General features: G+C 37.9%; 1 protein-coding gene across 1 annotated transcript in view; it reads left to right on the plus strand.

Moving 5' to 3' along the window:
* Positions 1–21,681, plus strand: part of LOC124360008 (neuronal PAS domain-containing protein 4A) — a 206,882-nt gene that overhangs the window by 134,839 nt on the left and 50,362 nt on the right. Inside the window, exons 4-6 of the mRNA XM_046813234.1 lie at positions 2,448–2,537; positions 13,543–13,722; positions 18,700–18,884. Coding sequence (XP_046669190.1) covers positions 2,448–2,537; positions 13,543–13,722; positions 18,700–18,884 — 455 coding nt within the window. The remainder of the gene's footprint in view (positions 1–2,447; positions 2,538–13,542; positions 13,723–18,699; positions 18,885–21,681) is intronic.

A 21,681-nucleotide genomic window follows, 5' to 3' on the forward strand; every position in this document is an offset into this window, starting at 1 on the left:
TATGAAGAGATCCTTAGTTGTATATGGCCTTTTTAGGAATAATGTTTTCAAATCATGCTTAAAACAAGTTTTGAATTTCCATCTTTAATGTCAGTGGACAGGGCGTTATAAAGTTTCACGCAAAGGTTATAAGGCCCTTTTCACACCCCACTACGGCCCTGCCTCTAGCATTGTAATAGTGATAATACCCGCTAAAATTGAAGAGGCTATGGGTTCTCTCTGATAAAAATGCAGCACTCGTAACCAACCAAGCCCGCAAGGGTCAGAATTTTAAGTGATTTAAAATTATGACAATCATTCAAGTTTGATGGTTCATATAGCACCAAAACATTATTATGACAAATAAAACCTTAGAACCTCGACTTAACTCTGATATATCAAATGTGAACAAAGCCCGTAAATTATTGTATGGCATCAAATTTCCGGATTAACTTGTAGATACCTTTCCTCATAGAGGGGCCGACGTATATTTTTTTTGTAATTCAAAACCTAAAGCCTAAATCTGTAATCGATAGTTCAATAGAAGGAGCTGTAACTAATATTTGGCAAAATCGTTCACGTTCACAAACATATTGGTATAATTATGCGTAAAATGTAAATATGGGACGCAAAGACTACTCTATACAAGTAGTGAAATGTATAAGTAAAAGGCAAAAATGTTTCAACGTGTCACGTACAAAGTAATTTAATTGCGAGTATAATCCATTCTCGAAAAGTGCTTATTACTTGTTAACTGCCTGCGCCGCGTCAAGCGCCGACAAATGTCCCGACCTTCGACTATAATCAAAGCCAGCATCCTTCAAGCCGAGAGCCCGCCCTACTGTTAGTAAATAATAAAAACTAATACCCTGAGGCGCGGGGCGGGCCGTCTGCTTATTAGTTAATCACTACATTAACTAGCGGCGATCACCGTTAATGTGGCATTAACACGAGTAACGCGTGTACAATGCGCGGCGGAATGCGCATGCTCCTTGTGGGTAATTAGAGGATGGACAGACGGACGGACGCGCATTTTAATCACGTGATTGACAGCGAGATTGCCGTGTTTACGGACAATACACACATCGCTTACCCGGCCGTAATCGCTGACAACTGGCCGATTAAAGTGATCAGCTCGTTAATAATGGAAGGGATTCAGTTTTTTCGAATTGATGGCAGGAGGGAGATGGGTCGGTATTTGTGAAGTAACGTTTCGCAGCATTTTGTTGTGTTCGCTGTGCTCGAGTAATTTGCTGTCGACTGTGTCTGTGGTTTTGCATTTTGAAATTACTCTTAAGAAGCGGGGTTTATTTGGAAGAAAATCTCGTAACTGTGATATTTTTGTTTTTGCTACACTTACTTTTAGACACTCATTTAAAGGTAGCGGTATATACAATATAGATGTTTTAGTATGTATGGCATATACATTATATTTCATTGAATCGGTAAAGTCATGTTTATTTGTACAGAATATTTACCAACTTTTCAATAATATTTTGGGAATTTTTTCTTCATGTCAACGCATAAAAAATGAAATATAAGCATCGTAAATGCTTAATTTGCCATCTTTCTGTATTTATTATTTAGATTTGATTTTCTATGTAATGTATGAACCAGAAATATACATTTTTCATTCACAGTTAATAATCGTTAACATGCAAGCAATGAAAACTTTTCAGTGCATTACAGTTATAAGCTTACATCTAAATCTTTTCTTGAGCAATGTTCATGTTTTGTGTGTCAAAAAGTGTATAGCAAAATTTACCAACTTTTATTAATCCAAATGTTCTTAATCTTCTTTTGTTGTAATATTAAGCGTTATAAACTTCAACCGTTGGAGTTCTAGAAATGTGACATAATAATGTAGTATTAGTTTTTCTTTGATTTGAGCCTACAAAAGTAGTAATCGTACAAAATTTAAATTTTTATCTTTACTAGTTCCTAAAATAATAAAATTAAGATCTAAAATCATATGCATACAGACAGACATGTGGAAACTAGGAATTTATGACCCATGTATATATTACATATTCGGTTTACCTTGATCCAAACAACAATTCCCCAAGATATTTCCGGTGAGTTTGTAAATACCCTGGTAAACAATATGAATGGTTCTTTTCTGTATTGAACTGCAGTGACATTAGAGCTATAGAGTGATTCGAAACCACTGCAACAACTACGTCCAAACGGCAAGGTGTTTAGTGGTCTGTAACTTCATTCGAAATATTAATTCAATTAACCTTTTTGTATCCAGCTCATAATTGTATAAAACTGATAGCTGTGTCCATCAAATTGTTTTAACACTAGGCCTTCGTCATGGCAAGGCCCGGCGTTGGACCAGGTCTAGGTATTCTTAGCTGCTTTAAAAAACTAAGCTCCTTTGAGGAATAGCTTAGCTTTTTGTTGTCAAAAAATTGAAGTAGACACGCTCTGTAAGGTAACTCTAGTGACTAATGGTATGATTGCAGGCACTCAGCGGGTTCCTGATGATGATGACTCAGAATGGGAAGCTGCTGTACATCTCAGACAATGCTGCTGAATACCTGGGACACTCTATGGTGAGTTCAAGTATAATCCAGATAGATTTATCTTTTTTTAGATATTGAAGTATGTATTTGTTATATGTTCATTGCACAGTATCGAACCTTTATCTATTGTTAGCCAATTCATGAAGTTTAATCCCTCTACTCTAATACTTACATAAGGGAAATTTTACAATTTTTGATATCCTTCAATTCAACTCTTCAACAACCGCAATGGAATATAGCACGTAGTAGTCCTTATATCTTCAAAACTGTGTTGGTTTTTATTATAATATTTGTATGCATACAAAGCATTGATTTTTTTAAATCAGTAAATAGTTCTTTCATTTTAGTAAAATAAAAATAAAAAATGAAATTTAAACACCAATAATGTGTTTTACGTCAGGTATTTTATAATTTGTATCATAAAATATGTTTACGAAATAATTCGTTAAGCTTTTTTGAAAAGCTTTAATATCGTTAATGTGTAATTTTGGAATGTTGAAAGGGATTATGTTTCATCAATAAGTGGAACTACAGACATATGAAATGACGAAGCATAAAATTAATTTAGTTAAAATTTCAGTGTTAGTTAATAACCGTGGAAATTGAATATCTCGTTTAAAATTGGACATTTCAACATGGACAACTGGTTCTGTGCGCTCAAAGCTCACTCCGAGTTGACAGGATTATTTATATTCAAATTAACCGAAAAGTTCCCGCCGAAAACTGTGCAGAGACCGTCCTGACAGTGATTGGGTCGAGTAGAGGCTTGACAAATGAGACGTCAGACGTCAGCAGGATAAAGACTCTATCGGTTGAGATTAATTAGAAGTGAGCGCAGGCAGCACAAAACCCAGAAATGGCTACCGAGTTTTGTGTGACCGATAACATACTTAGACCCTTTGTCAGCGCTGAATGAAGGAATCAACGCTGAATGTGGAAGGGCAGCGAGCCCTAATCTGGGGCATTGTACCGCAAACTGCAAGTCAGCCGCACTGATGGTCAAATCATATTACAATAACAAAAACTGCTGTGATTTGTGACGCCGACGTGTCTTAACGAATCCACCCGGCGCTACTGTGCATCCCAGCCTTGGCCTGACAGCTCGGACTGTGATAAGGACGTCTAAACCAGTCCTTTGTGTAGATTCAGGATCCAGCAAGGATTTACTTGTTATACGTGTCTTATGGATTCCGCCCGCGCCACTGTGCATCCCAGCCTTGGCCTGACAGCTCGGACTGTGATAAGGACGTCTAAACCAGTCCTTTGTGTCGATTCAGGATCCAGCACAAAGGATTTACTTGCTTAACGTGTCATTGAATCCGCCCGGCGCTACTGTGCATTATCTTATAGGAAACTATCGACCAATATCAAATCTTCCTCTGTTTCGAAAACTAAAGAATTTGATATTAACGATTTTCAAGTTTTCTGTACATATTCCATAAAAGAGGTTTTATATAATCTCTGAACTAAAAAAAGGAATCAAGTTCTCGGATAAAAAGGGTGAGTACATACACTCTTGCGATTTTGCTGGTTTGAATTCGTTACAAGGCAGTACTGTCTTCCACCATAAGAGAAATGACTGTATTCAATAACTGGTTCTCACAGTATTTGATTAACTTTATAATCGAATAGTTCTAGACAAAACAGTGACATGTATATGTATAATAATTTCTTTCTTGGCAAATAAATAACTTTCTAGGAATATAAACAAGGTAAAATACACGCAAGAGTTAGAAAAATAGCAAGCAAGCTTATCTAGTCAACGGACACAATCGCACAGATAATTCATTAGGTCAAGAAATGTCATTACAACATGGCATAGGTCATTATCAGTGAAGGCAGACGTGCTAGGTTATGTAGTGCATTGCGTTATCTATAGAACACAAAATAGAGTTGAGGAATTATGGGAACCTGTTTAGGAAATTCTCGTTCAAGATTTTAGATCAAGATTTACAGATTATGCCTTATACACTGGCAATCTATCTACCTAAATACAAAAATAATAAGTACAACAAATCAATACAGTTACTAACTGAACAATTATAAGAAACACCTTGATGGAAAATGAAATTGATGCAACGTTTATAGAATTAACAAGGAACAATAGATAAAGCATCATTACTGACACGAGTTGACTGAAGGGAACCGGATTTTCCGGAAATTTGTCATTTTTCAGTCATACAAAACAATCAGTAACACTGCGTTTCGAGATTTTCCATCTGATTTCTTCCTCAGGTGAATTACTTAACTCATGCATGACTACAATCTAATGAAGGTTTAATCTAGGTTAAAGTAAACAGTGATTGTATTGTATCACTGAACTGTGCCAAATGTCCGGAAAATCCTGTTACCTTCACAATCCTTGAATCGTCAAAACCAAACTTTAAACAAAAAAACGAGTTGACTATGATGCAACAATTCTTACACTCGTGTGGTACAAGGAAAGGTTCACTCAGCAGCCCTGCAGAGACCAAGGCATTGTCTAAACCAAATCAGACTTTCAGAAAGAGAGCCAAATTACGTAGAAAGCAGGGAAAGCAATAGTACCGCACTCTTGTCTTTTATAATGATATAATTGTCGGGCGGCACGGTTCCTCACCACGGTAGGTGTAGGTAAGGTAAGGTAGGACAGGATTGCTGTCGCTCACTCCACTTGTTCTTCGCTCGCTTCGCTCGCCCGGGTTTCGGTGAAAAGTTGTTCAATTTCGGCGCGCCGCGCCGGCCTCGATAAAATAAATCACACTGGTTAAAACATTCCCGGCTAAAAGAGCGGCGGATCCGGATCGCCATGATCGATGACTATATCCTCGGCACTCAGCCGCCAAATGGACGCGATAGTGGCGCTATGGGGCCGGTGCGGTGGCCTGATGAATCACCGTGTCTTCCCATCAACCTTACAAAACGTGTTTACATTGTACTACTCGAGTGCTGAGTATCTTGATCTCTTCCTCACAATTACATTATTTGCACTTTTCTTACGTTTTAAAGAATTTTTATTCTTTTCTATCCCTCCTTTTGCTTTAAAAATTTAACATTTTACGTATAATATGTTTGTAAACTACTAGTTCTTCTATGGTTTTGAAAATATTTCTTAATTTCTCTTACAATTACATTTTTCAGTAGCATGTTGTTTATAAATGATTTTTATTAGTTTTAAGTTCTATTTCTATAGCATATTTGAATTGGTTATACGAGATTCAGACTTACGATTGTATAGTGCACAAACTGAAGGTGGGTCGTAATTAACGTGAAAATGTTGAAAATAAACAAAATACGATTTGTTCTTTTGAGACTATAACTACTGATTCTTATCAGTAGTTATGGGTTTTTTATTTGTGTCGTACGTGTGTTTCAATTCATTATTTAATACAACAGTCTTGATCTCCTTGAGTTGGGACTATTGGAGAATAAATTTGATGTTGAAGATTCAGGATCTGATGACATTTGTGTAATTCTTTACTGTTCACAATACACTAGTCTGCATCTTAATGTCCAGGTTCCCGAGTGGCACCTGAGGTATTTCCGACATACGAAATCGTCACATCAACGTTTCTCTCATATTTAGTTTCTTTAAGTCACCACCCGCGATGAGACCACTACCAGGGTGTGACCGATGGCTAACCACCTGACCACGACCTGTATGTCTCTATCCGCGACCCACGCAGGCCATTACCCGCGCTTGTACCACTTGCGCCGCGCGCTCCCGCGATTTCACACTCTCGCGCAGTAAACCGTCGTTTTAACGCGAGTGTGGAAATACGTGCACCGCCTGGCAATGAAATGTGTTTTTAAATTGCCAGCCAATATCGCTAATATCTCAATATTTAGTTTTAAACGGATCTTTCGCCAGCGCGGGACGAGATCTGGCCGCAGTTAATTTTTATAATCGGGTGAGAATATTCAGAGTTACGTAACGTTCTGGTGGTTGCCGGTACTTTCGCGCGTTACACTCTGTGCATAAACAGATTTCATCTAGATTCCATCAGAAGTAGGAATTCGTGCAACCTTTCTACTGAATGATCAACATACATTTTTAAATGATATGTATAATGCATTTTTATAACGCACTGTCAATAGCCATTTGAAACTAATTATGTAATTAGTGTGCCATATTTGATTCAGCATAGCCCTTAATCAGTAGTCTATTAGTTAAAATGAATATGGATTTGTGAACATTACATAAAACATTCTATTTTTTTAATCTTCTTATTTTTATTATATACCATATATTTGAACAAATTACACGGTTCATGGTACGTATCCATTCGAGTTTATGGTTCTATTACGATTAAGAGACCACTATTACAAATTTTGCTAGTGGTTTGTAGCTGAATAACTCGTGAAAGAAATAAAATGTTTTATTATAGAGGTTTATATATTAAACAACACACGACAGTTTCTTGATTTCAAATATTAGCCATAGTACTTTTATTCCTGGAATTTTGCACCAATAAACTTTTCGTATTACATATAATTAGCAGTACATTTGTATTTAATTAAGATACGGTATTATAATAAAAGTAGCCTACCTGCAAAAGTTTAAGCTGATGTATAAAGAATTTCATTGGACGAGTTTACAGTGAACTTTTGGAACAATCATTACAGATTAACTAGTAAATACCCTACATCAAAAAGACTATTTAGGGCAACACATTCATTCTACACATAATTCGCACATCTCCATTCGCTCACGGTGTTCGGCGTCTTGGATAAGTACTACCTCATAACTTACTTACAAGTTATGTTTAGACTACTTTGACTAAATACTTTTGCATAAGTCTTATTAAGTGTTTTTGAAAGATTAAAAATGGGATACAATAAATTAATGACTGTAGTTACATTTACAATATCTGATAACTACTACTACAGTTGCAATAGTTGGCTCAGACGGTTTCAATTATGTAGTCAGCAAATGTTAAAACAGTACGTATATTTTAAATATAGCGCTTAATTATACTTTCTTTAGTGAATATTATCTAAACTTTTCACTCAAACAATCTGTGCAGAATTAGAGTTAGCTACGTGGATAAGTACTGAAATTCAAACTTAGGATTGGTCTAAGCCCACACAATTGTCATGAGTTCCCAAAGTAGATTTTGGGCATTGACTTTTGAGTACAAAACGAATACCGTTTACCAAAATATTCAGATACCAAACAACATTAATTGTTTTCCAACATCAATAATAGTTTATTGCTATAACATTTTTTAACTTTTTTCTGTATGGCTGCTGAAGGCAAAAAGGTATCGTAAAGAAGCGGACTGCTCCACGAACCTTCGCGCTATTATCACGACATTACACAATAGGGCCTGGCTCGAGGATGGCGGACAGTGGAGTGGAATACTGCAGTTATGGCCTTCATATCGATTCCGCCGAAGATACGCTATTAAATGACAATAAATAACCACAGTACGGCGTGGGTGGCCGGGACGCGCTCGGGTCAAAGGTCGTGGCCGAGATTCCGCACTAACTATCCCTGCTGGATGTCCATGTTCGCTCTGCCATACTCCCATGTACGCAAGAACATCCAGAACAACCAGTGCCAGTTGTTTGTTGGGCAAGGACTCTACGCTGTATTTACGACTCCCGTAAAACCTACCGTTGAAGTCTCCACTAACTATCCCTGCTGGATGTCCATGTTCGCTCTGCCATACTCCCATGTACGCAAGAACATCCAGAACAACCAGTGCCAGTAGTTTGTTGAGCAAGGACGCTATGCTGTATTTACGACTCCCGTAAAACCTACCGTTGAAGTCTCCACTAACTATCCCTGCTGGATGTCCATGTTCGCTCTGCCATACTCCATGTACGCAAGAACATCCAGAACAACCAGTGCCAGTTGTTTGTTGAGCAAGGACGCTATGCTGTATTTACGACTCCCTTAAAACCTACCGTTGAAGTCTCCACTAACTATCCCTGCTGGATGTCCATGTTCGCTCTACCATACTCCCATGTACGCAAGAACAACCAGCGCCAGTTGTTTGTTGGGCAAGGACGCTTCTCTGTATTTACGACACCCGTAAAACCTACCGTAGAAGTCTCTAAACCTACGGCATTTTACACAATTACGATCTTCCCATAATGCTACAACTAAAACTAAGATATTAAAAGTGTTTGCAGTTTAACATTGTTATTGTGGAGGTAAAATCAATGTGGCCGCCAGTATAGAGAGGCTCACAAAGTAGATTAACCCTCAAAAATTTTAAATTTTATTTCACTGCAATCACAATGATTACTGTATAACAGGTTATATCAATTGTATCTGTGCCACTAAAATATTACAAGTAATTTCACAGGAAGATAAATCCAACCGATTAGCCTATATGTCGTCATGTTTTTTGCGCACAAAAACATTTTACGATAAGTGGATGATTGGCTTAAGGAGACAAATACATTTACGGGCAATTGCGACGCATTGGTATTAAAGGATCAATTATGGTAAACAGCTTGAACCTGCCAAATCGCGACAAAACTGTCACCGTGGCCACCGGAGAAGATATTTGGGTAATACCGTTCAATGACGCTAAGTGCGGCTGTGGACCACCGCGGAGATGGTTATTACATCTCTGTAGGATTAGAGGTGCTTTCAGACGTGTTACAGACCCGAACTGGTGAACAGTGAAGAAGGGGACTCGAAACCTTTTAGCGTCTGCTTCTGAGTTACGGCAGCATCCACACCGGATTTAACTCTCTAAAATTAATCTTCGACGTTTCAACATCTTTGTGTTGGATCCATCACTGCCCAGCAATGACATCCATTTGCTAAAAAGATCCAGGGACAACAGCCAGGTAAAGTGCATTATACAATCGTACCTTGGTTTGTTACTACGTTGTAGCGATTAATTCAAAATCTGTCTTCAAATTTATAATGATGCTCTTGAACACAAACCACGCCACACGCACAAACATAATCTTCTCATTATTTTCGAAGAAGGAGGTTATTATTACTTAAGTGAATGCTAAATCATAAAGAACAAACTCAAACTGTATCCACATCAAGATGTGGTTTTACTAGAAATTTCCTGTTGGATTCTCATGACAAATAATGTGTTCTTGGTGCACGTGCAGTTCGAATTTAGGATATTTTGCTACAAAACTTATTTTTGAGAACAGTTCACTCTTTTACATACACGATTTTATTTTCTCGCTTTCTTGTCTTAAATAAAGTCTTTTTGTAATAGACTCAAAAATAGTATTAAGAAGCATTCCCAAAAGGATGTCAAGAGATCGTCTAGTAGTTGTAACCCAGTACTAGCTTCCATCTTCTGCATCATATACGAATCTCATGAACTTTAAGTAGAGTCTTATTTGGTAACCTTGCAAGTACGAGAAATTGTACTAAATCTGGTTTATAAAAACCTCATTCTAATCAACGTCATGCATATTCTCGCAATGCCAACCCAGAACTTTATCGACGGCCGTACGCACTTTCCTGAATGGCGATATGTCCTTAGGTCATTAATTGTTTTTGAGCTTATTGATATTTTTTGGAAGAAATTGTTATTCATAAGGAATTTACTGCTCTGAACATAAACAAATCTTTTTATCATTCAAGAAGCTTTTCATAACTATTAGCCAATATTTTGTTATACTTGAAATTGTTTTAACGTACGAAAATGCGACAAGTTACAATTACATTCTTTGAAAATAGCTTTATTTTATCACTTTTATGCAACATTAATTTACTATTAATGGATTTTAAAGTTTTAGTTTTTCTCTAATATTTCATTAAATTTGATGGGTATATAAACTCACTGAAAAACGTGCAAAAATGAAGTTTGATTTTCACGCCCCAAAATTTACCATTGTATGAGTGACAGTTTAGATAGTCACATTCAGTACGGAAAAGTAGGCTATCACTTCCACGTAACATCTGGAGTGTAGGCCCGGGAGTGCTGGCGCAGTCCAAATCTGACGTCACGGCGGCGGAGATAGCCGTAGTTGAGACGGTAGCAAATGTCACTTGGTTGACAGAACTCATCTAAGACGTTGAACTTTCATCATGCAAATGTGAATGAGCTGACCCATGTGACCTCCGTTGTTATCTCCTTATCAGTTGACCCGCCGTATCAGTCAGTTGCCCCGCAGTCCACTGTTCTGCTCTGTCGAGCTTGGGAACGCGCCCGGCCTGAGGTCGTGCGCTCCGTGTCACCATTTTTCAGGGTCGACAGATAACGAGTGCCCTCGAACCATCCAACTCTGTGATTTCCGGACGCGATACCCTTTGTTAATTACCTGAGAAGAGTGAAATTCAATGGTATGATGTGAAGTGAAGCGCTCTAGTTATTTTGAGCGTTGTCAATATTACAAGTTCGAATACAAATATTTAATAAAATGTAGATGTTTTAGCATTCTCCGAAGCACTCGTGCAATTTAAAAGGATAACAGGCTTTCGGACATTAATTTAATAAAAATAGAAAACTACTTTTGGTGGATTCGAATATATCGTAATCTTCATGTGCCAAAAAACTTTATGGTTAAGTATAAAAAATTGAAAACAAATAAATATGTGACAATGAACTCACGCAGTTCACTTTTAGCTGGCTTGTACCTGCCAGTAAAACCTATAGTTGGTACAGCAAAAATGATCGTCACTTAAAACTGGACCCAGTGGATCTCCAGGAACAGCACACTACTAACCGCATATATCCAAATGTTGGTTGATAGGTCTAGTTTACTAGGGAGGATGACTGTTAGAGTGGGTGGGGAACATTGTTAGAGGATCTTAAGTGTCTATCTATGACGGAGTATATCTTTTCCTTTAATTCGAAAAGGCTGGAACAAAGCTAGCTCCTCCTTCTCTTAAGGTGTAAGACTGAAACAGTGCTCTTTATCTCTCCTCATGGGATATAGACAGGAGACAGCTTTTACCCCCAACCTTACTTATCCTGAATATCCTGACACTTCGGAAGCAGCGGAATCGTCCCTTTAGGAGGAGGACATGCAATGAGAGGTTTTCTCATTTTCCTATCATAATTGAACAAAACAAGGGTTTACAATTCTTAGGGTTTAAACAGGTACAGTTTTATTCTACGTACATATTTTAAAACAATTTTACCCTATTTCAAAGACAAAGACCACCGTGTGGAGCGCTCTGTGGGTGTCGAGCAGACGTCCTGCACTTCTAATACTAGGTTTCTACGACGGCGGACAAGACCAGAAATTCCCCGGAGACCGCGACAACGACAGCAGAGGAGCCGCAACGCGGAAGAGTCAGATGCCAATTACGCCTTCCACTTGTCCCCGGTAATGGCAAACAACAATTATGAATTGGCTGGAATTCCGTAAAGCCGCTCTTCAGGGAATTAATTAAGGGAATAAAAAGCTGGGATAGGATGGCTCTGACACAGTGGGCAGAGTGCCAAGCATAGGCGGCCCAGTGCACATAAACAGGCGCGGGAACAGATGTGTGCGCTATGCTGAGCTTGTAGTGTCGATATACTGCGCGCTGACGGAACCTGGTACACGGGACGGTCTCTCCTCTCACCCGCCGCCTCCACAAGGACGCCGTGGACATTCTTCTGCTACTTGATGTTTACGTCACTCTTCGACTTGATCTTTTAGTCATTATAACAAATTATTGACTTTCAAAATGTTCATTTCTTGCGAAAATTTTAAAAGTGGCAAATGACGTAATGGAATTTTTCAACTACCCACACAAATACCTAAACCATGTCTTCTTTGCATAGAAACATGATTTTGGACAAATGTTCCTCGTGGTTTGAGAAAGAAAAGATAATTGCTTTTGAGCAGTTCGTTGTGTTGAAGATTAGCTTTCATGAGCGAATGGCCATAGAATGTGTACATACGGTAGTAGGATAGTGGTGGTCAACCAAGCAAAATGACCACCATTCGTTCATGATAAAAAGTAACTCGTATATACATTTTAGAGTGGTAAATCATATTTAAAAACAATTTTACAAAAGAGTCTTACATGTTATATAGACACTCTCAAAAACAGTTTATATCAGATTTCCGCCTTCCAAAAGACGGAATCTGCGACATATCAGAAAGTTTTCATTAAAGTTGCTATGAGTTGCCTGTGACCGGGAGCTCCTAGAAGTGAGAACTCTCGAAAGTCGTGATTTCTCATAAACTAAAGGTTCAATGAAGTCGGGAGATGTTAGAAGCCACGTGTCCCTAATGTTTGTAAAGCTGGGAGCTATCAAGGCCCAGAAGTTCCCTGAGGCCGGAACTTGAGAGTGTTTCAGATTTAGTATAATTTATATTATAGAAGCTTTTAGAAAACGTGGTTGGGTACTCCCAAGTTTCAATAAACCAGTCTCAAGAACAGCAACGGAAATCTACCTGGATCTTGTGGCCGGTGAGCTGAATGACGTTTAGACATCCCAAATGTTTTTCATAAAGCCATCTACAGAGAAGAACGCTTTTTATACAAAAAAAAAACCTATCAAACGTATTTTGTAATTATATGTTAAACTTCTTTCTGTTAATCTGGGTTGATGGGTTTGAAAATTGTCTTTACCTTTGGTTTCTAAATGGTAAACATTCTGACACAGACTATACCACATCTTGATCTGCAATATTAAAAACTTCATAGATATAAATGCAAGGCAAGTCTGCAATTCCAACTCTCAAAGGTTCTGGACGATTATCTGTTTTCTTATTTTTTTACTGATACTAACCTTTTTAAAATCCTGAAACAAGCTCCATTTTATTTTTATAAGCCATGCAGCAATCTACATATATAAACAATCTAGGACAAGAAGCAGCAAGTATGAGTTGCTTAACTCAATTTATTATGTTAACACAGTTTATTATTAAAACATACTCGTATTTAATATTACAGGTGTTCTGTACAAGAAAAATAATTTCTCTCGTGCAGTCTTTTTTCGTTAAAGATAATTAATATAACCGGAAACTCAAAATATCCAATTGCAGCCAAAGGCTATCTTGACTTTGTTGAAGGATGGCAAGGAAAGAAATGGAATTTATCAATGGTGGTATAAACAATTTGTAATTGCAAGCGAAAGAGATGTAATGTTTGCTGATCAGTGTTCATTGTCGTGACCAGGAGGACTTGCTGATCCACGGAGACAGCGTGTACGACATGATAGACAAGCAAGATCATCAAGCCATACAAACCGAACTGGTGAGGAGCGCCAACACCCACGGCGAGGACAACAGACTCTTCCTCTGCAGAATGAACGTCTCCAGGAATGCGCGAAGACAGATGAGGTTCGGCGACCAAAAGGTGGGTGAAGTGATTATCTCCAATGATTTTGTCATACAGTTAAGTCCGATTTTTAAAATACTCGTATACTGCTATTATAAGTAATAAGAACATTGAATTGTAATAAATACCAAGAACGTTTGAAAAATATTATATAGTGTCTTGACTACTAACTATCTTATTCACTAACCCTTTTCAGATATCCAGCAGGGATCACTTCTGGCTTGTTTATACCTTCCAGTTGAACCTACCACTGGGCACAGCAAAAACCGATGTGTCACTTAGATCTGGGCAACCATATGGATGTCCAGGAGCGGCAAATCACTATCCGCAAATTTCGAGATTCTGGGGGTGCAAAGGCAATTTGATAGGTCTAGTCTACTGCGGGAGATGACTGCTGGAGTTTGGTGGGGTTCGTTCCCTAACTATCAGAGGTTCCTGCTAGCCTCAACAAGGGTGTGCCACCCCCTGCCTACTTGGACTGGAAAGGCTGGCCTCTCCTTCTTCCGGGGAGACATGACTTTGAGATTAGTGCCCTAATTCTTCCTCATGGATCTCGATAGGAGGCGGCCCCTACCCACTAACCTTACCCTTCCTAAATATATCCTCTCACTACGGAAGCAGTGCTAACGTTTTAGAGGACTAAGTGCAATGTATAAGCTTCTTGTCCGAAGAGAAGAAAAAACTGCTTTTCAAAATACTTTTACTTTTAATTTCTTACTTTATTGATATTTACTAATGACTACATTCAGTATAAATATGCCAGACCAGGTGGTACGTAGCAGAATACGTTACGTTTTAAGGTTATGGATGTTTTCTTGGTAGATGGTACATCTCAGATTGATTAAAATCTCCACCAAAATGGACAAAACTTTGCCCTGCGATCATGCCGGAGCGATCCAACATACATGTACTCTCGCTATTTAAGTACCATAGGTTTTATCCTTGACGGCATCAAGCCAGATGAGTAACATCCCTTGAAGGACATAGGATTCGATCTTGCCTAAGTAGACATGAACTTTCACACAAAATTTCATGTTTGTAGCTAAATTTATTCTTGAGATATCCTGGGGACAGACAGACGAAGAGACAAAAGACACATTTTGCCAGCCTTAAATAAATGGCCTCTTTGACGAACTGTCAATTAGAATATCTGAGTGATTATAATTTTCATATACACGTTCGTAGTTACTACTACTACATTTTTATTGGCTCTAAATATTGAATATCGGTGAGGGACAACTTGATTCGTCACTAAATTACAATTAAGGTGTGATTAAATTGTACTTTAAGGCCTTGTACAGATAAATTTATAAACTTCAGTTATTTAAAGGCGGCTAACTTAAAGGTTACTTATATTATTATGAGAAGTTATAAAATAGATTCAAAATTGAAATGCGAAATGTTTAATTATCTTTTTAACGATTTCAATTTTATCCTCGTAGCGCCTTCTACTTCAAGACTAATTAAAGAAGACACTCAGCCAACTTCTTACATTCTCCAAGATGATTTATACCCAGCTACTGCACTTCTGCACGGTTCCCGGCCATACCACTCTTCGAAAAGCAATTTGCAGTCGTTTTACTTCAGGCAGTAAAATTTTTAATTTCATGGATGGATTAGACATTGTAACTTAGCCTACTCTTTGTGGTGTCAATGCTTATTAAAGGTCGCGTTTTCTTTCGGATCTCTAACTTTTATGGCCACTCTTAACTTTTTAATCATTCAAAAACACCACTCACATATAATTAGGAATTAGAGTTCGAGTATAACTCGAACAAAAAAAAAGATCGGATTTCTGCAGTGAAGAACATAGCAGAGATTCAATAACAAAATATTAAAGAGAATTTCATTTTAACTACACAATTGTCTACTAATATTCATGAAATTACCTTAACATTCAAAACTAATTATTAAAAAAATTATTTATATCTTGTAAATGCTCTATGTATTGGCAGTCCCCCTAGAAAACCCGAGTACGAAGGATCAATTTAGATGATTAGACTATTAAGCTTAGCCAGAGTTTGCAAACATTGCAAGGTTAACATATTTTATAGGCCCCAACTCATGCTATGTCACTGTTGGAGAAACAATCCACACTAGTGCACCAACAGTACAGGTTGAGTGCAGAGCTGAGGCGGATGCTGCAGGAGATGCTATTGTTGCACATTAGCCTGTGGTTGACTGATGATGAGAGATCAACTCAGCCTCTCACGCTAGCCCCCAGCTCATGCAATGACACTTTTTGAGAAACAATCCAAACGTAGTGTACAAACGGTACAGGTTGAGTACAGAGCTGAGGCGGATGCTGCAGAAGATGCTATTGTTGCACATTAGCCTGTGGTTGACTGATGATGTGAGATCAACTCAGCCTCCCACGCTAGCCCCCAGCTCATGCAATGACACTTTTTGAGAAACAATCCAAACGTAGTGTACCAACGGTACAGGTTGAGTACACAGAGCTGAGGCGGATGCTGCAGAAGATGCTATTGTTGCACATTAGCCTGTGGTTGATTGATGATGTGAGATCAACTCAGCCTCCCACGCTAGCCCCCAGCTCATGTTATGACACTGTTGAAGAGACGATCCACACGTAGTGCACCAACGGTACAGGTTGAGTACAGAGCTGAGGCGGATGCTGCAGAAGATGCTATTGTTGCACATTAGCCTGTGGTTGATTGATGATGTGAGATCAACTCAGCCTCCCACGCTAGCCCCCAGCTCATGTAATGACACTGTTGAAGAAACAATCCACACGTAGTGCACCAACGGTACAGGTTGAGTACAGAGCTGAGGCGGATGCTGCAGAAGATGCTATTGTTGCACATTAGCCTGTGGTTGATTGATGATGTGAGATCAACTCAGCCTTCCACGCTAGCCCCCAGCTCATGTTATGACACTGTTGAAGAAACAATCCACACGTAGTGCACCAACGGTACAGGTTGAGTACAGAGCTGAGGCGGATGCTGCAGAAGATGCTATTGTTGCACATTAGCCTGTGGTTGATTGATGATGTGAGATCAACTCAGCCTCCCACGCTAGCCCCCAGCTCATGCTAATGAGACCCTATTGGAATACCAAATATTGTCTGCGACCGCGTGCTCTTGGAGAAAGTACGACCAGATCTTGCAATCCCATACACCAAGAATTTCGTTGTATATTTCAGTTTTATGTAATTTCCATTGCATTATTAATTGGACATCATAAATAGTAATTGAACTGTATTACTAATATTATAAGTTACATAATCGGATAGTGTTTAGTAAGAATGTTCGCGACTGGTTTGAACATGTACCACCCGGAAATTTGATGTGATCTAAGTATCCTTTGGTTATCGAATTATAGCATATATTTTTAAGGTTTTCGCTCTTTATTTCCGACTTTGCTATATTTTTGAGGATACATATAATCGGCTAGTGTTTAATAAGAATGTTCGTGATTTTTTTAAATATGTACCACCCGGAAATTTGAAGTGATATAAGTATTCTTTGGCTATCGAATTATATTATATATTTTTAAGGTTTTCGCTATTTATTTCCGACTTTGCTATATTTTTAGGATACTTTTTAGTCGTACTTCTATACAGAATTTGATATTTTAGAATTATTATTCTTTATTTATTACCTGGAATTCAATTTTTATGTCTCTTTTCGACATTTCTTTCTTCAATCATACTTTTATTTCTTCATGTTGCTTGATATACATCTCCGTATTTACTTTACGACATGTTGAAAACGTTTCTTCTGCTGTCAACAAAATTGATGTGTTCATCGCCAGGCGCCTCCTCCCCGCCCGCAAGGTGTCAGCGGACACCCCACATCCAGACGGTGGTAATGAACAAGACTGTTCCAGGAACGTCGGTTATCTCCCACAATCAAAGAAGCACTAATGGTCACCGGTTGTCATCATCTGCATAAAGTACTGCCCTCCTCTTCATTAGGCCGGTGGGATATTGTTCGCTCCCTATCACTGCATCACCTCTTAATTAGCTGTTTACTAGTGGCTTGGTAAAAATTACGCTTAATGATCCCGATTACCTGGTGGCCCTGAGCCGCATATCGATGGTTGCGAAGCTCCTCCCGGCCTCCAGTCGTAGTGCTTCGTGTTGTGCAATCTATTTTCGTTAAAATTATCTTTTTCATTTTAACGCCTTTGTATTCTAAGAACTTCCCTAGAGGTATTAAAATCAGAAGAAGAGTATTTATCCCTCCACAAGGAATTAAAGGTTTAAATGCCCAAAAGTGTAAATTTTTCGGCAATTTGGTAGGTAGAGGTAAATCCAAATGACTTGAGATAAAATTTAAAATTTGTACAGTCTGTAAATAAATTACGGCTTCAGGAAGGAACATGATTTGTACTAAAATAAATTACTTTTTTAATAAAATATAATTTAAGAAAAGGTATATTTTAAAAATGAAGAGTTTTTTTGTTTACTTTACGAACACGTAATCGTGGGATACCTTTTTTCATGGTTTTTTTTATATAGATAACAACTGCAGAGTTGAACGCCTCTTAGAATCTTACCAGCCCAGTTATAAAGTGGATTATCACAGCATGTACCCCATTATTACCCGAATAGAAAGTGGAGCTATCCACAAGAAAAGGAGAGATCTTAGTAAATTGACACAATGAATGAAACTTTCTAGAAGCCCTCCAATGTTGTTGTGTTGCTTGCATGTTGTGATAAGATCTAGTAGATTCTGACTTTAAATAGTGTGCTAAATTACAACAATCCACAGTTCTTAGCTAGCGTTACTTCACTTCATTCTTTTTGTTACAGACCACATCTCTTCTTTCACATGCTCTTTGATAGTGAATTAGCCATACTCTTTTTCGTCCTGTCTTCATGATGACCTCTCACTACTATGAATCCTGTTCACGGCTGATTCTCCTTTCCATCTTGTCTATCACTTCCTCCACTTTACTCGTTTTTACCCCACTTTCCTACAATCTATGTATGCTTACTTCCTATCTCAGGTATAACTCCTTTGTCTCCAGGTGGTTCTAGTCCAAGGACACTACTTGTCGTTCCTGCCGCTGTGTAGTCGCAACGAACCAGTGTTTCTCGCCACCTGCACACCCGTCGCCATGCCCGAGACCCGCGAGTGTGTTGTCCAGGGTGCCACCAACGTCTTCACCTCCATACACGCTATGGACATGAAGTTCGTCCATATCGACAAGAAGTGAGTACATTCCCTCATCTTACCTCAATAGTACATCAAATTCTGTAATTGTGTAACTGTCTTAGCTGAAGATTTAGGTTTTTATATCAACCTCGAGTATGTTAATAAACTATTGTGGATTGTTTTTGTTATGAAAGCAATAACCGTTCTAATTACTTTTAACCCATTCATTTTTTACCTGTCGTGTTCATAGTTTACCCAGGTAAGTAAACTGGAGGTTTTACAAAATAATAAATATATTATTTTATAATTCATCATTCGCCAATTGCGCAGTGTAGCGGGTACAACAGTTATCGCAAGATAACCGGATCAAGCAACGTCGAGCGTGGCTGCTGCTAGGATGGGTGACCGCTAAGCGATCCTGTCCTTGCAAGCAGCCCGCCTGCCCGGCCGATAGTAGTGGTTCGGAAGTCACCTTTAAGTCGTTAGTCTCCAGGTTAAGTGTTAGAGAGGGCTTCTTAGTCCTAACTTCACGTGGTAAAATTATACATCTTTACTTTACTTACTTTATTTAATTGAATGAACCCATTTCTTCAAGGAATTACTTGTAACTTTGTTGCCCTTTTGTATTTTCACCAGAAAACTTAATAGGGATCTTCTTTGGGCCAAGAGGAACGTATGTACTAATCTCGATTACCTTTCTAACAAGTTATCGCACAGACGGAAAAGTGAATAAGCCGTAAATTAAATTTTAAAAGAGCGGTGCAAAGTGAAACAACACGGTATTGTATCTTGCAAATGATATATTTGTTAATTTTGCAAGAAACACACTCAAATGCATTACAATTGTGTTACATGAATAGTACGTTCTGCAGTACAATATAGCCATAGGTTTGTAAAAAGGGTCTGTCGTCGTTCCTAAAACTGCTGATTAGTTTGAATACAATACATAATTTGTTAAGAAAACGCTTACGGTAATTTATAAGTTGGCAATACAATAAATAACAACACTAGTAAAAAAACAACTTAGCTACAGAATACCTGAGATAGTAATTAAAATACACCATTATGGTGGTTACTTTCGTCACGTTTCTATGCAGTTATTACTAGCCGATGTATACAAAATAATGTATGTAACCTGTGTTCTTACCAGTAACAAAAAGTACAGTATCAACAACCAGGAGACTGTTCATCGTTTGGAGTTTTGTAATAAGATAAATATCCTCCAGTCATTTATTTACCGATGAGTCACGCTGTGATGACTTTAGCAATATATGATACCATCAACACACATGGACAGAAGGATGTTCTAATGCAACTGTTTAACTTTCAACAGGGATTTTTAGAGTTAAAGTTTGATTGTTTATAATTATTTAATTTGGCCAATTTTGTTTTGCAAGAGTCACTTTTAGAGACTCTCCAAGAAGAATTTGTGATAATGGTTGGATTAACATATTTTTGCAAGGACTAAGCTTACAGAGTCTTCTAACTTTGGAAGATTTTCAGTATTTTGATCAAGCACGATTTTACAACGTGATACGGTGTTTAAAATAGTTTGATATTGAATTCCTGGACACGTCATATATTTCACTTGAAACCCGTGGCTGACAATTCTCACAGTTTGATAAATTGGCAATTCAGCGTAGAATTGTGATCGATGGCCTTACCGACGTTAACTAGTAGTTCGATATCCACGTAACAAGTTGGAAACATCCAATTATACTCCAGTGAACCAGTTTAGTTCCTCGGACATGTTTTCACTGCTTAGACCGTGCGTCAAGAATGATGAACGGTTAAGAAAATATTTCCCCCGCCAGAACAATGCGGGACGGATGAGATGGGCTGTTTATTTGCTCTGCCTGAATCAACAACTGGGCTACAAGGATGCAAGTGGCCGGAGCACGGCCTGACAGACAGACGGACGGACAGACAGACTCGCCTCATCTCCATAATTTCATCTGTGACAGATAAAAACCCTTTTAGAGGCCTCAAACGGTAAATCACCTTCGCCTTTCAGTGATTCTCTACCTGCCTTGGTGGTATTTGGTAATGGGTCAATAAAGATATAGGTCTGTGGTTGTTTAGTTCTCAACACTTTCCCTTTTTTTTAAACAGCGCAAGCAAGTAAAGTCAAAATTGAGTGATAAAAGGACGGTTATTTTATTTGAAAAATTATTGAGAGCTGATGTCCAATTTGCATTATACAATCATTGTTGGTTCCTAGAAATCGATAGAGCCGTGTAATGTTTTTTTTTTTTTTTTTTTTTGAAAATGGGATAGATGAAAACTGTTAAAAATTTCAAAAAATATTTTTTTTAGCTTTACACTCTTAAAAGCTACACTCTTAAGACACACAATTTATAATCATACCAGTGTCAGATTACGACATAAAGACACTGAAAGTCAACACTTTCAGACAAACATCTGCTTTTATGGGGTCGGCTAGCATTGATACGTGTATTAAGCTAGTATAAATGTTGTTGTGTATTAAACCATTTTGATATCCACTCATTTTTATCCCCTCACTTAAAATAACGTGGTTGATAATCGATGTTTTTAGTCATATAAATCAAAATAGTAATCCTAAATCCTTTTACCAGTAATAAGCTATTGTCACCAATTAATTTATATCAAAAATAAGAATTTCTGTTAATAAACCTCTGCGTATTTCAGTTAGTATATTTTTAAGGCTATTATTACATACAGTTTTATGTTATAGTCAGTACTTCAATAATGTATTATTAGCTTACTGAAAAATATTTTTTTTACCCTTAGTAAGAATATTTTAAAATGTTTAGTTTAATGATATTTATATATATCATATTTAATTGTGGATGTGTAAACAATTACAAATAAA

This window comes from Homalodisca vitripennis, chromosome 4 (assembly GCF_021130785.1).
Source record: "Homalodisca vitripennis isolate AUS2020 chromosome 4, UT_GWSS_2.1, whole genome shotgun sequence".
Taxonomy (NCBI): Eukaryota; Metazoa; Arthropoda; class Insecta; order Hemiptera; family Cicadellidae; genus Homalodisca; species Homalodisca vitripennis.